Genomic DNA, 15904 nt, shown 5'->3' with positions numbered 1-15904 from the left:
CAGAATTTGAAACTTAACGTTTTCTGGAGACTTACATATTAGTCTGGTTTCATTTCGTCATTTTTTCATTAAAAATCCATTGAAATAATGTTCCAATCAACTTCCGAATGCATGACCTATATATGAGTATGCTTTTAAAAATGGGTTACCTTCATACAAATTTGTAAGGTAGCCTAAATATAATATAAGTCGTCTACTAACACAGGCGTTTTTAACTTTGTATAACTATAGAATATAAGAATGCTTCATATTTCTATAAAATAAGATGCCTTTTTATTCATAATCAGACACCTTAAGGAACATGCAATATTTGGGCTACCAGACATCCTTTTTTCCCCTGGATAGATATATAATCTCTTCCAAGCCCGAAAAAAATACTACATTCCGGCAGGTTTTTAACGAAATGGCGAACTGTCCCCTTTTCTGCTGTATGAAAAATCTCTTAGACACTTCGTATATCTGAAATTTCTAGCATTTAACTTTATGTCAAAAGTTATGGAAGAAAAACAACAGTGCCCTCAACTGGAAGTGCAGACTCAGATAACCTCCATTTGAATTTTTTTCGAGAGGAACTGAGAAAAAGTGGTACATTAATATCAGACAGATTGAAGAGTTGATTTTAAATTTATGATCTGGATGTAACCAATGTGAAGAAGAAAGTAGATCCAATTTACCTTTTAATTTTGAAATCATTTTTCGAGAATCAAATAACATTACATTGGCAAAGTTGAGACTCAAGTACTTGATACATTCTTGTTCTGAAATGCATTTAATTTGGAGGTCTTTTAGAATTTCGAGGTTAAATCCGGACAATTTACTATGTTCAATAGTGATGGTTACGAATTTTCTTAAGTTAATATCCAATCCGATTTCTTCAAATCCTTGAAGAGCCATTTTTGTCAATTCAACAGCGGAATCTCGGTCTTTCCTGATTATAACGGTGTCATCCGCAAACCCTAGAACTATTAATGGAGTTAATCCGTTAACTAAGTTATACCCATATGCATTTGCTATCTCTGTTTCACTTATATAGCATTGGTGATAACGGTGAACCCTGTAACACATCTTTAGAAATTTTTATTGGTCTGGTTTTTTAGGTGGTTTATGTTTACTTGAGTTCGTGTTGTCTTCCTGTAAGGAGAGTATTAACTCTTTTAGTTTTTCTGGGGCTGCAGTGGATGATAAAGATGTTCGCAAATGAGAGTGACTGATGTTATCAAAAGCCTTTTTTTATATCCAAGAACACTATTGTGGCATTTTCTTTTTTACTTTGGCTGACTGTAATATGGAACTAAGAAGAAAAGTATTTATAAAACATCCTGGTGATCTGGTGAAACCTCTTTGATGCTCTGAGAAGGATATGTATGATCTCAATTTAAAGTCTAGTGCTCGTTCAATAACACGCCTTAAAATGGAGCAGATTGTTATGGGACACCAATTAGACAGGTCTGTTTCATCAATGTTCTTATATAAAATTATTGTTCGAGCCCTTTTAAATAAACTTGGTACCTACTAAGGAAGTTCGAAGCATTCTTGTTGCAATATTAGAGATTATGTATAATGCCAAATCGTCTTTAATAGCTCTCATAAGGACTTTGTCAGGACTGGGGGCTGTATCAATGGCCATTTTCTTCACAGCATTTATGATTTCCTGTTTAGTTATACGGTCCTCAATGTTTAATTTATTTCTAATTGCTGGGCATCTGTAACTTTAGACTCATATGTTTCACGTGTTCAATCATTTGTAGTTGAAAAGACAGATCTGAAATGTGCATCTATCTATCTATGCTTCTTCGGCCCATTTTCAGGCCATGGCCTCCCCAATTCTTCCTCTCTATTCTTCTCTATCCCTTGCTGCCACCTTCCAGTTCCGCAATCACAGCAAACTGGTAGTATCTTCTTGAACCATATCCTCCCATCTATTCCGTAGTCTTCCAACAGGTCTTTTTCCTCCATATTGCCCCTCTAAAGTTCTCCTTGGTATCCTTCCCTTCTCCATCCTGACTATAGGTCCTGCCCATTGCAGTTTCCTGATCTGTACAAAAGTTGGAAATGTGCATCGACATCCTCTATGTTGCGTTTACAAGCTATCAAGTCATAATTTAAGACTTTACGAATAGCCTTCCTTCGTTGATTCTAGTATAGGAACTGAATTTCTTCGTACTTATACTTATTTTTTCGTTTTTCCTTGTCCCTTTTAGATGCTCACTGGGGATTAGAATGTTCCTGGTAATATCTCTGTATCGTAGCATTTCTTTTAGTTTTCCTAGCTTCAAAATACTTGGTTGCAGGGTGCTTTGGACCGGGTAGGAGGTAGTAGAATCAGATAAGAACTTAGCAAAGTTTTCTACGGCTGTTTCAAAATCATCATTACTTAAATCTTGAAGAAAGTGTTTATTCCAAAAATTTAGGTCTTCTTTGTACGTATCTAAGAGACTATGCATTTGATTCTGAAGAGAAGTATTTTGTGAAGCATTGTTGTCATCCATTTGATGTGAATCAGAAGCTGATGGATTTCCCTGTACTAATGTTAGTTGAGTGGACGGCTGTTGGTCTGCAAGATTCCGTCTGTGAACTTGTGGATGTGCTCTGCTAATGTGGGTTTTAATTCTAATATAGTGCTTTCCACAGTGGGGGCATGGAGATGATGTTTTACTGTTACTGTTATTGCCATGAACTATATTAGGATTTTGATCAGCAACGTTATTTATCATTTTACAAGTTGAAAGATGGACGTATCTTACATCATTTTCAGTATAAAAATTGCATATAAGTTGACAAAACAGAATAGCTCATGGAGACAATGAACTATCGCTATGGAATTTTATTTATTTTTACTATCTGACCTTCCAAGGCTTGCCTATAGACACAGAATAACACACAATTTACAATAATGGTTGTACATGAATGGGCACATAAAAAAAATATATATAGATAAACAATCATGGCAGCTGAATATTAAAAATATAATTAAACATAATTAATTCTAAATGTATCCTCTTCTTATATTACAAACTATTGCCACAATATCTTCTTGATAAGCACTTAACAATCCACCACTCCACTATACAGAAATTAATGAAACAGCAGTCTAAATTTCATTCCTATTTTAATGATGTCACTCACTTATGTTTACGGTATAAAACCATAAGATTATATTAAAAGACGTATTGTATCTTCTCAAATTAATTGGAATACAGCCTATATCCTAAACCTGGGAACATACGTTGCTCATCTCCAGTAGCCAACCTCATGAACACACCACAATTTATGACTAAGTAATTCATGGAGTAAATTTTACACTCAAGGAATATTAACAAGCTAAGTTCGATCATTCTCCTGAAATTCACTATGTTACCATGTAGAAAATCTCGAATTTGATCCAAAATCTTGAGACTGATCACCTTACATAAAACTACCTAAATCTGAATAAACATATTTCAACCAACTTTCACGTACATGAACTAGGAAACAATAATGGAGCAAAATTCTAGTCTATTAAATTATCAATCACTTGGTTCACTTCAAATTCCAGTCTCCATAGTGACAGAATAGAAATCAATAGGTAATGTATTCCTGTACGTTTCCTATTTTGGAACTGTCATTCAATAAAAACATAGGCTATGTCAAATTAAGACCTTTTCTAGCGAAAACTGATACGCAACAGGCTTATACATATTTTCAACCAACATTTAATAAATGCATATTCAAGCATTTTAGATCAAAGGATAATTACTAGACATACATATAAATGTTTCGTTGACAAACGAAGTTCATATCACAGGATTTTGTATTTAATTGCTGATGTAGAGTTTGCACGTTTCTACTTGCTCTTAAAAGGCGGGAAGGGATATAAATACTATAACAACTTATATTAAATTGTAAAAGTACTAAAATGTGTGCATGGCTATGTTAAACAAGTACACATTGTGCCTGAATAACATGGCATATTAAGTCAATCATTCTCTGAAATTATAGAACAGGCCTATTACCAATACCTATTTTATACCTTGGAGCAATATGAGAGCTAAGGTGTAGTTAATACACATAATTAAACACATAATATGTCTTTTTTCATCATTGGTCTATATACACTTTTAACACTTATATAATCACTGATTAACTTTGCAACTTCTTTAGTGTGTTAACTTCTTAGGAAATTGCCTCGCTGACTAGTTTCGAAGTGTTTAAGACTACGCTTTGGACAATGAAGGATAACACTTAGAAACTAGTCAGCCAGGTAATTTCCTAAAAAGCTAACACAGTAAAGAAACTGCAAAGTTAATCAGTGACATAATAAGTATCTTAAATAAAAGGAAAACCTGACAGGGATATGTATGAATATACAGAAATATAAATTCAAAATTTTAAAACATTCACTGCAAGAAAGCACAATATTTCACAATCTAATTTGTAGCTACAAGATCAATGTACAAAAATCAGTGATAATAAACGTGTTTCAGTTATAACAAATTTAATGACGTTTCTATAAGTTCAAATTGGAAGTAAAAGCATTATATTATATAAGATAACTTATGTATGCCTACAATGTTGCACGTTATCCAAGAAAATACAGTGACTGTATACAATAACTCAATGGCTATTAGAGGGTAGTTATATAGCTCTAGACATTTGTAAATTACCATGAACATCTGGAAACTATCTTACAATTCTAAAACTACTAACAAGAATTTCAAGATACATGTAGGAATACTGTTAATAATTTAATCTACATAAGTAGGCTATCATAATATCTATAGGCTAAATAGAATATTAACTTTCAAGTTTGACAAGTGCTTTTTAACCTGTAGGCCTACTATAAAAATAACTTTACACGCACAGCATGATATTTTGTGAGAATAATTGTCGAATGTCAAATCGTTTTACATACCTTTTCTCTTTTATCTCTACATAATTCGTTTATAAAATTCAACATTTCCAATTAAATTTTGACATTATAGGCCTACTGTTTTAGCACGAGCAATTTCCACTTTGCTGCTTCAGCTCAGAAGTACAGAACACTAAAACAGACGAACAGCGAAAACCAGAAAACGAACATGAACACAAGCGATCTTGGAATGCCTGGAAAACCAGCTGCTGTTGCTTGTTGAATTTGTTTGTGGTGGTACCCATGTATCTACAAGTGATGCTTTGGATATTGGCAACAGTGTTCACGAAAAACGTAAACAAAGATGTCAGGTTAGACATTCTAGTCTTGTGATTAAAGATAAAGGTAATAGGGATTCAATGTTTGTGGAGGAATTAGGAAAAATGGAAAAAGAAAATGTCTACGATGAGTCAAAAGCAGGTAAATACCATGAAACAATTTAGTTATGTTAAAATATATCTCATATGAAAACAGTAATAAAGTGAGATATGTCCATGCACGTGTGTACAGCAACGACTGACAGCTATATGTTACTGTATTTGACATTCTTTTAAGTAGTCCCCTTTATGCTATATTGCATGCCTCTTTTGAGAACGTGCAACAATACAAATACAGTGTATCATTCCGAAATGTTGAAGCTGTTGCCAGGTCACATATAGATTTCTATTCCTTTCTTTCATTTTTTAAATAGGTATACTACAACCATCCTATCGTACTCTACTTTTCATATTTCTCTCGTCCATCCCTGTTCACTCCAATTCTTTTGGGTGAAACTTTGATACCATCCCATACTACACAGGGAGAGAAAACGCATTTAAAGTACAGGGTAGACCTATTTAAAACTTTCAGATTTCTCTGCCCTAAGATAGGTATATCCCCTCAACTAAGCCACTAACCTTGTCACATACTTCGGCCTCATATCATTTAGCTATCCCCTTATTTAACCCATAACGAAACACAAAAAAGGGGCGCGCTTCCATACAGGGACAGTGGCATTTCTCTAAGGTTAGAGTCCAGTTTAAGTGTGTGTATTAATCGAAAAAAATGTCATATGAACATGCGTCCTATTCTCAGTATTTTCTAGCACCTAATTTTCGATTACACCTAAACTGGGCTTTAACCTTAGAGGAAATGCCACTATTCCTGCACGGAAGCGCGCCCGGTATCAATACGTTAGTAGCATAGAAAGAGGTTGGAAATGTTACTAGTAATAAGAAGTATATAATGTGTCTTATTTTCTTCAGTTGATAGTGAACATTGTGAAGAAGATTCAGCTCTTGATGAAGGATGTGAGATAGATGTTTGCGAATCTAACCCAGGTTGGGCTGATGCCATGGCGCGAGTTCTTAGATTAAAGAAGCCAAGAAAGAGCCGATCTATCGTATTATCCAAAGCCAAGAAATTAACAGAGGTTAAAAATAACGTGGACAAGGAAAAGGTAGATTTTGAAATAGACGGAGATACCAAGCAGAATATTCCAGCCGTAAATGAGCATTTAACACAAAGGAAGGTAATATGTCATTTTTTATCTTATGTTATAAAAATTCAGACGTTGGAGTTGCTACTTCTACCATTACCACAGTCGCATTATTATTATTATTATTATTATTATTATTATTATTTACTACTACTTCTTCTTCTTGCATGGTACTACATGATAGACCTTTGCCTCCTCTAGGCTTACCTTCATTTATCCCTGTCCTTTATAACAGCTCCTTCCATCTCCAAATTCCAAATCTTCTTTTCTTCCGGATCCTGTTGAACACAATCCCACCACGGCATCTATTTTTGGGCCTCCTCCTCGATCTGTGTCCACTACTACAATTAGTTATTATTATTATTATTATTATTATTATTATTATTATTATTATTACTATTACTGCTATTACATCTATTATATATCAGGCAGTACATCTCACTTAACGATATGGGTTAGAGGAAGAACAGTATTGTTTGTATACATCTGAAGTCTGATTAGTGTAATTTGTGGCTAATTGGCGATGTATGCAATGAAAAGGAAAAGGAACTGGCCACCCTGTTGTTGTTGTTATTATTATTATTATTATTATTATTATTATTATTATTCACATGCTTTTGTTACTGATTGGAGGAGGAGAAGCGAAATTCCTGTAAGATGTATTTAAATGTGCATGTTATTTTGTAGCAACGAGAATTGCAGTCCAAATGCAGAGTGAAACCAAGTATTCTGGATCGTGAACGAGAAAGGAGGCTTAACAGAATTGCTACGAAGTAAGTGATTAATCTTTAAATAAAAAAGAATCATTACTTTCTTTATTTCATATTAACAGTAATTTGTTACCATTCATTCTGCATCCTTATTCTATCTCAAGAAAAAATTACAACAAAGGTTTTTTTTAATAAATATTCGAAATAATACCTCCAAAAATAGCCATTTCAAATGACAAAAATTAACATATTTTAACATTTTGAATACAAAAAAAAAAATAATAATAATAATGAACCGACACCAATTATTTCCACATAAAGTACTTACACCTTAAATGTGAAGTGGAGGATATAAACTTCCAGCAGCACAGAAATGATGTTAACGACCCTCCTGAACTTAAGCCACAAATCCTCTTTGTTTGTTTCCTTAAACTGACATACATTTCTGACAACGAAACTGCTTCCTGTTCCAGTCTGCTCCAATTACACCACCATTATTTGAACATTTACATTGCCCAGAAATAACTCAATGGCAAATCGAATACTTTTTTTTTTAACTCTGAAAACCATTACAGATATTAAAAACTCAACAACTCGACTTTTGCAACCATCGCACAAATTGAACTTATCAGACCCACTCTCAGCCATAACACATCTAACACATGCACAATCTCAATAAGAAATAACGAATACAATAGACCTCAGTTCATACAACATTTACTTGAAATGACAACGCTCCCATAGTACACATGTCATAATACAATGAAATATTTTATAAAATTAATATTTATTGTCATACATATGTGTTCGTACAAGTAACTAATTTGTAAGATTATTAAGGAGGAGTAACCACCATAAATTCTTTAAGAACACATTAGCTGCATAGAAATTAATGGCTAATGTGAAAACATTCACAAAAAATCCCAAATAATTAAAAATAAATTCTGGAGTCGGTATTTCGAATAATTTTCCTTTCTTTTATACAATTTAACAGAAATTGTTCATAGGGGATGTAAAGAGAGAGGTACTTTACTCAAAAGACAGCAGCACTATTATTATACACATGATAAAAGAAAAAAGTCAGTACTTTCAGAATAGAACATTCAAGTTAAATAGGTGACAAATGTTAGATTAATTTAGGAGCATTTCCAACTCTAATGACTCCAGATCTGAATTCCCTCTCCTCTTCAATGGCAGGTACTTTCGTCATTCACCGAAGCATCCCTGTCTATGTGTGATGCACCAAAACTGTAGTTCTTTTAGTCACCATAGGCATAATTTCTATTGGTGCACCATGGGAGGCGAACTACATGGTACCATGTGGCAGTGGTGGTTAATGAAGTAGTGGTGGAATTTTGGTAGGTGAAATGAGAGTAGCCTATCCTCCAAAAACGTACCACCACACATAAACTTTATCCACCACTAATTCTACTTGGACTTTCCGAGGAAATGAACTCATTTTACCACTGTGAAAAGTGGATGCTCTTGTGGTTTAGCCATTCTGCTGACAATGCGACTTACGTGGAAGTAACGTAGACATGGAAGAATGAAAAACAGTTAACAAAAACAGAACAGACTCGTGTAATTCATTGACATGGCTTTCTTAATTCTCCCTTTTCTAGAGTTGATGAGAACTCATTTATCAGGGATTAGAATTATGAAATGGGCTGTGAGACACTGTAAGATACAACATCCAGATTGCATGTGATGAAAATTGAATTTGATTCACGGAATTTATGAAAATTATTAAATAAATTTTCTCATCGACAGTTTATGAAGTGATATTTTCATGCTTACATACTACTCAAAGTTAATGCTTTTCTGAATGTAAATAGTAAATGTGTTTATATTTTTCTTTCAAGTCCAGTACATTGCTTATAGCTGTGTGGGGATTCTACACGCTGAAGATTACATCATAAACTGGTTTTATCAATTGATAATTCTCCTGCTCATAGATACATGTATTACAACCACTTGCTTGTCATTATACAATGAAATTGTGATACAAGCAGTGCTTTTTCTGGAGGAAAAGGTTGTGGAACTCTGTGTAGAATATATAGCGGAGAGAGAGAAGATTACTTTCCAGTGCACAGGATTTTATCGTTTTTAACCTCCTTTTCGTTCAACTTGAAGACTTTCTAGGCCTAAGAGGAATTCAAAGAAAAGCTGTCTTAAAAACATGATTATTAACACAGTTCTCGGTTCCACGATAAAAAAAAAACTTTTTACCGGTGCATTCCACCAGAAAAAAGCACTGGGTGCAACTATAACTGAGGAGTCTTTGTATTGTTACAGTCTGTTAATATTATTAGTTATAGTATGTTATTAAAATTCCACCACATAAGTTAAGTTAACACTAGAACAGAAAAATTTTATTTATAACACATTTTATAGCGAACTCATGCATGAAACTGTATAGGCAATTTTTAAAGAAATTAGGAAACATTCTTTAGGCTTATTTATGCTTAGGCTTGGAGAAATGAGATCTCTGAATGATGAAACTTCTAAGAAAGAAAAACTCTATCAAATAGGAGAAATATTAGAACGTTCTCCAAAGAAATCTCAATGTAGTTTTGCACAGGAAACAGACATCTCATATTTTCAACCAGCAAAGTTACTGAACTTTTAAATTTAAATCTTTGAGAGTTTGTTAAAAAATTACAACTACATGATAATGTAAGGGGATTGAATTTTTGTATTGAATTTTGCAGAGCATTGCTAATATATTATTAATTCACAATTAATCGTTTTCTCAGATGAAATATGGTTTCATGTGCATGATCATGTTAGTTCACAGAACAGTAGACACTGGTGCACAGAAGTTCCAATGCATAATGAAAAAATTGGCTTATTTGAACAGCTATCAGATATTGAGTAACAATAAGCACCCATACATATTTTCAAGGTTCTGCCACAGCACACAGCCTAGGATTCACTTGAATTAATGAGAAAGGTGTATGGTAATAGGATCGTGACTAAAGAGTTATGACTCGCACTTTCTCCAAGCCTTATAATATAAAGGAATGTAAAGAAGATATCAAAACAAAAAAAAAAGAAAAACTATGGATGAAGAACTTTTGCAAGTGAATGCAAAAGATGTCAGGAATGTGTGGCTGTAGACAATATACTTTAAATAGCTCCTATATCACAAGTTGTTTGAGCAGAAATGTGCCAAGGGATTATTATCGATCAACAAAACAAGTTCCTGATGAGGCCTCAAGTAGAAAAAAATGCACTGCATTAAGTGCATTCTAAATATGTAAATTTTATTGTAGTCTTTAAAGGAGCAGTCCGCGATAAAATTAAGTTGGCTTTAATCAAACACGTTTTTCAATCTAAGTAGAATGTAATTTACCGCATGTCAATGCGAGGCATGGTTCTTGAGTTACTGATTCCGCGCAAATACTTATGACGTCATAGCCACTGAACTGGTGTGATTGCGTAGTAGACCGAGAACATCCGCTAGTGCAGCGCTTTGTATTAAAATAAATAATCTTCTCTCGTCGTAGTAAACGTGAACAGAATTTCGGACTTAGTTGTGATGTGTGAAGTCATATTTTGCTTTTCATTTAATCATAAAACCAGCACATACCAATGTTGTGGTTTTATGTAGACGTATTTTCTTTTATATGAACGATTTTGAACTACAGTAGACTAAACAGAAGGAATTGTATCGTAATACAGTTTAAAATGCCGTGGTGTTGTGATTTTTCGTGTTCAGAGGGAACAACAAAAACAGAACATGAAGAAGGGGTATTATTTCATGTATTTCCGAACAGAGAAAAGTTACCGTAAATATTTAAAACATGGGTGAAGAAAATCAACAGATAAGGTTTTACACTACCGAAAACTACTGTTGTGTGTCCCAGTCATTTCCGTGAAACTGATTTTGAAGAATCGTCTTTACTAAAAAGACGTTTAATGAAAGACAATAGAACTCCTATGAAAATGAAGAAAACTTCTGTCCCTTCCCTATTTTTGAAAAGAGAATCTCCCCAAGACAGTTCTGATACTACGCGCTCCTCTGCTTATAGATGAAAGAAGGTCGTCGAAGAAGTAATAGCAAGTTGCAGTGATGCACCTATAGCTGAAAATATTGACGTGTGTGTAGTTCTCGATGAGGCTGAAAATTCACAGGAACCGAATATAAACAAAGTTGTTTAGTGTGAGATAGGGTGCGAGACGCTAAGAAATGTGTGTAGTGAATCAGATGTGGGGGAGCAGAAACTGACTTACAGACATCTTTTCAAATAGAAGAAGAAACTTCAAATTCTAATTCATCAGGTTCTGAAGACGCTGCACATGAAACAGAAAGTAATATAGGGAGTCAAAAAGTTTTTTTGTCAGCGTTACAAATTTTGTTTCTCTTCTGTAATATTTATCATTCATCTTTTACAAATATTTGGTAGAAACAATAGGACCATTGCTGAAAGTTAATGTAGTGTATCAGAATGCCCGTAATTGGGAGTGGAAGTCCGAACAGAGGTGAAGCGTAGCAGTGAGTTCTGCGTTATATTTGTGCGATATAAGATACAAATTGTTTGAAAAATTATCAAAAACTTTACAACTATGTTTCATCGGCAAGACAACATTTTATAAAATAATTTCAAAATTCGTAGAACCAACAGTCAGATGTACTTATTTTCAGATTCATGAACAACTTATCAATTCCCGAAAAGATAAAAACGTGCGAATCGTGGTGAAGGCCAATTTGACTCACCTAGTTACAGTACAAAATATGTGACTTACATTGTAATGGACCTCGATTCAGATAAGATTATAGACTTCGTAGTTCTGCAAAAGGGTCTAAATGTAGGCGAAGCAGCATACGAAAAAGTTCTAGATAGATCGCCTAAAAGAAAAAATGAACATTATCCTCTTTCTGTCGGACCACCATAAAAGAATTAGGAAATTGATAAGGACCAAATATGAATGGATGGGCCATCAATTTGTCATTTGGCACATGACAAAAAGCTCATCTAAAAACCTTAAAGCCGCCGCACAAATGTGGAATGAGAGCATCATAAATCACCTATGTGGTCTTGTGCTACATGTGAAGGTGATTCTGACGACTTAGAAGACAGATTCATTTCTGTATTAAATCATGTTTGTAATATATACGAATGGGGAGAAACAGAGACATAATAAAAAATGTGCACACATTCACCCATACAATAGTAAGAGGGAATGGATCGAACCTGTATCCAGCGATTACAATGCTCTGAAAAAAGTTGTATGTAACCCTTCCCTTTTAAAAAACCTAAATCAGACTAATCAATTTTATCACATCAGCAAACTTGAATCATACCATAACGAGAGATTGCTTTACACTCCTAATAGAAAACATTTTACATATGGTGGAATGGTAACAAGAACTATGATTGCGATAATGGACCATAATTACAACGTGAAAAGAGATGTAACTGGCTCCAGACTCCAGTACTCTAAAGCCACTGAACGATGGGTGGAAGACAAAACATACGTCTGGAAGAAAAATGCGTGGAGAGAAGATACTATACAGAAAAAGTCTTGGAAGTAGTTCCAGTTATCAGCTGCCGCAATTCGATGATCCGCATGTTTTAGAGGTTCCCCCAAACATAGCTTCGTGCCCAAACCGTGTGACTCAACAGCTATGATGCAATAGAATAATATAAACCATGTATGGTACTAATTTATTGTTGACGTGAGATAAACACGTATTTGCACTCCATTCATAACGAATATTTCACGTCTCACACACATTCACTCACTCAGTGAAGGCGTTGACTTAGATTATAATGGATCGACATATTAAACATTTTCAGTTTGAACCCTTACCAGACCCAAGTTGTTCTAATCACTATGAGTACGAAATTCAAAATGGGTAAGTTATTATTATTATTATTATTACTACAGTACATGCATGTGATAGGTCCTAAGTGTGTTAATAATAACTGACTGTAACGTATGAATATGTATTTACTCGTTCTACGCTGTATGTCAAACGGAACTACAATGCAGTCTTATGAAGCGATCAGTGGTTATGATGTCAGAGCTTGCAGTAAGACCTTTAATATTTCGCAAACTAAAAGGCATAGAGCGATGCGACAAACACCGTTAATCCAAGGATTACTTTGGTAAACATCTTATAATATAATCGAATTTTATTGCGGACTGCTCCTTTAAGATTTCATTCCATCCTTTTGATGCATTTACTTCATTTACCTAGTTCTAATAAGTAAAACTTTATTTACAGGGGTGTAGTGCAGTTATTTAATGCAGTGCGCCAACAGCAGAAAATGTTGGAATCTCATCTCAAGGAGGCTGGCAGTTCAGAAAGGAAGAAAGACAAGATTTTGAAGTCATTAGACAAACGTGCATTTCTGGATGTCTTGATGGGTGCATCCCACAGTGAGCCTGTTGATAATCCTGTCAAATTGGAAACAGAAATAAAGGTAAAAAAAATTATTAATTCTATTTATTCGAGTACTTCGATATTTTTCTTCTTTAATGCAGCTCTCTGATGGTGGTATAAATATGCATATGAATGTTTAATACAAATGTTCCTTAGTATTTTATGACATAAGTTCCTTCAACTTCGATACAATTGTATTAAGGCCACATAAAGAAAACCTTTTCAGAATATATAAATTACATAATTTTCTGACAAAGTGCTATAAGAGAAAGTTTATGAAACTTTTCATCTGACAGGCCACTTAAACTTTGTTTAGGTCCTTACAGACCATTTACAATTGAGTATAATTAAAATTACAAAAGTAAAATCATCTCCACATTACATGATTGTGTCAGCAGTTGTTACTATGGTGTGCATAGGTAGAACTAGTGGTCAGATAGAGTGGAGATGTTTTCCAAGTACTCTTGCATATCCTTTGTTTCTTTACTAGTTACCATTTACAAACATTTCTCCAGTATACAACAGCCCCATAGACAGGATTATTTACAAACATTTCTAAGGTAGAATTGTGCCATGCAATGTGTGCTGACATAGCAAAATCTGAACCAACGACATCTGGAACATGATACATAGCCTGTATGCATGGTAAGTGAGAAAAGTAGCTTCGACTGGGTAGAGAGCTGCTCAAAGAACGCATTGTAGAGGCAAAAGTTAGGAGTGCCACCTTTCCAGATGCCACTTCTGACTAGCCACATAACAGAATTGCTTTGTTATTGTTAAAGAATATATCTCCAATTTTTTAAAATGGAATCAACGATTGTGTTAGTCTTAGGCACCATGTGTGACTTGCAGTTTTTTTTTTTTTTTAATAAAGGAGAAAGCCATCCATTTTTTATTAGTGCTGTCGATCGATCAAAATATTTAATTGATTAACGATTTGAAAAAAAAGTTTTAATATACTGTAATACACAAGTATCATTAAATTTAATTTGTGTTTGGTGATAAGCATAAGTATAAAATGTAGTATAGATGTATACACTGTATCGCTGTATTACAAAACAATACTATTTTAGTTATTTACTAACATATTTATTATGTAGGTTTATAATTTATTTTGTCAATTCTCTGGTGATTTTTGAAATAAACGCAAATAAAAAAAGTATGAAGACTCACCTAGTTAAAACTGCTTCATTCATGGTCTTAAACATGAGAGTGCATTCACTTGCTCCGAATTAAGTGCTGCTCTATGTTAGTAACAATGTTTCCTGTATCACTAAACACGATTTTTTTTTCTGTCAAGCACGATCATTAAATTTAAATCTAAATGTTTCACCGAGTTTAGCTCTCAAATTCCCATAGACCTATGACGTAATAGAGTTTTCACTCTTTTTACAGACCACAGAAATCTGATTTTTTTCTTTAGCAAACTAAACACAAGTTTCATCTAGAAACTCAGTAAAAAAAACTGCAACAGAACAGCAGACTGACCTCTGTTGTAATCAGGTTACAAAATTTTAGAAAGAGAAGAAGATAGTTACCCTCTCACTTGCACACACTGCAGCCATGGCTAAGGAATGAAGGGGGCGAATTCCAGAAAAGTATTTATTTCATATGCTAGGAAGACGAGTTGACAAACTAAATAAGGGTTTCACATTGTGTTTCAACTTTCAATAGGGCTAGCTCAGGTTACTGTCCTCATATCTTAATCTCTTTCTGAAGTGTTTGTGCAAAGATTTGCCTTATGCTACCTGCTTTCAGTTACAAAGTAACGGTATTATCATGTTCGAAATAAACAATTTCTGAGAGGCAAATATTGTCGGAATTTTTATTCAGTCTGCATTAACAAAATAATAATTAATATAAAGTACAACCGATTAATTTTAATCGACTCGATTATTCGATTAAATATTTTTGATCTATTAATCTTACAATAGAAATTAATCGATTAATCAATCAGACTAATCGATTAAATCCCACTATATTTTTTATAAACAACTTTTTATCAGATACAAATTAAGAGAAGGTTGTTCTAATGTCTCTTGTAATTAAGAGCACATTATATTTGCCACCTTAGGCATTGTGTTTATGTGTATAATATACAGTTTTCATCCTTCAACACATAAAGAAGAAAATTTTGCACTTTTATGCAGGTAGAAGAAACGCCAGTGTGGGAAGTTCTGCGTGATGACTTCATGATGGGAAAAGGTCGATTAAAAGATTGGGACAAGACTGATACTCCTACGTGAGACTTCATTGTCATAATCGTGTATTTTGCAACTATTTCAAGTTGCTAGAGAAAGAAATAATTTAAGTTTACACAATTGTTGTAAATCTTTGGAAAAGAGACTTTTATATTTGTACATATGTCTTTGTTTTCATGGAACTGTATATTGTAAACAGTTTGTGAAATACATAAAAGGAATCAATAAGCATAA

At 33.8% G+C, this 15904-nt stretch overlaps 2 protein-coding genes across 4 annotated transcripts in view; one reads left to right on the top strand and one right to left on the bottom strand.

The window, feature by feature from the left end:
- The window catches only part of LOC138699744 (spermatogenesis-associated protein 7 homolog), a 22779-nt gene extending 17704 nt beyond the window's left edge, over positions 1 to 5075 (bottom strand). For all 3 annotated transcript variants that reach the window (XM_069825853.1, XM_069825850.1, XM_069825852.1), the window contains exon 1: positions 4892 to 5075. The gene's annotated coding sequence lies outside the window, so the exon portion shown is untranslated. The remainder of the gene's footprint in view (positions 1 to 4891) is intronic.
- Positions 5075 to 15904, top strand: LOC138699748 (RRP15-like protein). The gene is made up of 5 exons (XM_069825860.1): positions 5075 to 5308; positions 6133 to 6398; positions 7053 to 7138; positions 13311 to 13509; positions 15620 to 15904. Exons 1-5 carry the CDS (start codon positions 5248 to 5250, stop codon positions 15713 to 15715), a joined length of 708 nt encoding a protein of 235 aa, XP_069681961.1. The 5' UTR covers positions 5075 to 5247; the 3' UTR covers positions 15716 to 15904.

Source organism: Periplaneta americana, chromosome 5 (assembly GCF_040183065.1).
Source record: "Periplaneta americana isolate PAMFEO1 chromosome 5, P.americana_PAMFEO1_priV1, whole genome shotgun sequence".
NCBI classification, from domain to species: Eukaryota; Metazoa; Arthropoda; class Insecta; order Blattodea; family Blattidae; genus Periplaneta; species Periplaneta americana.
This window is presented reverse-complemented; position numbering and strand designations above follow the sequence as displayed.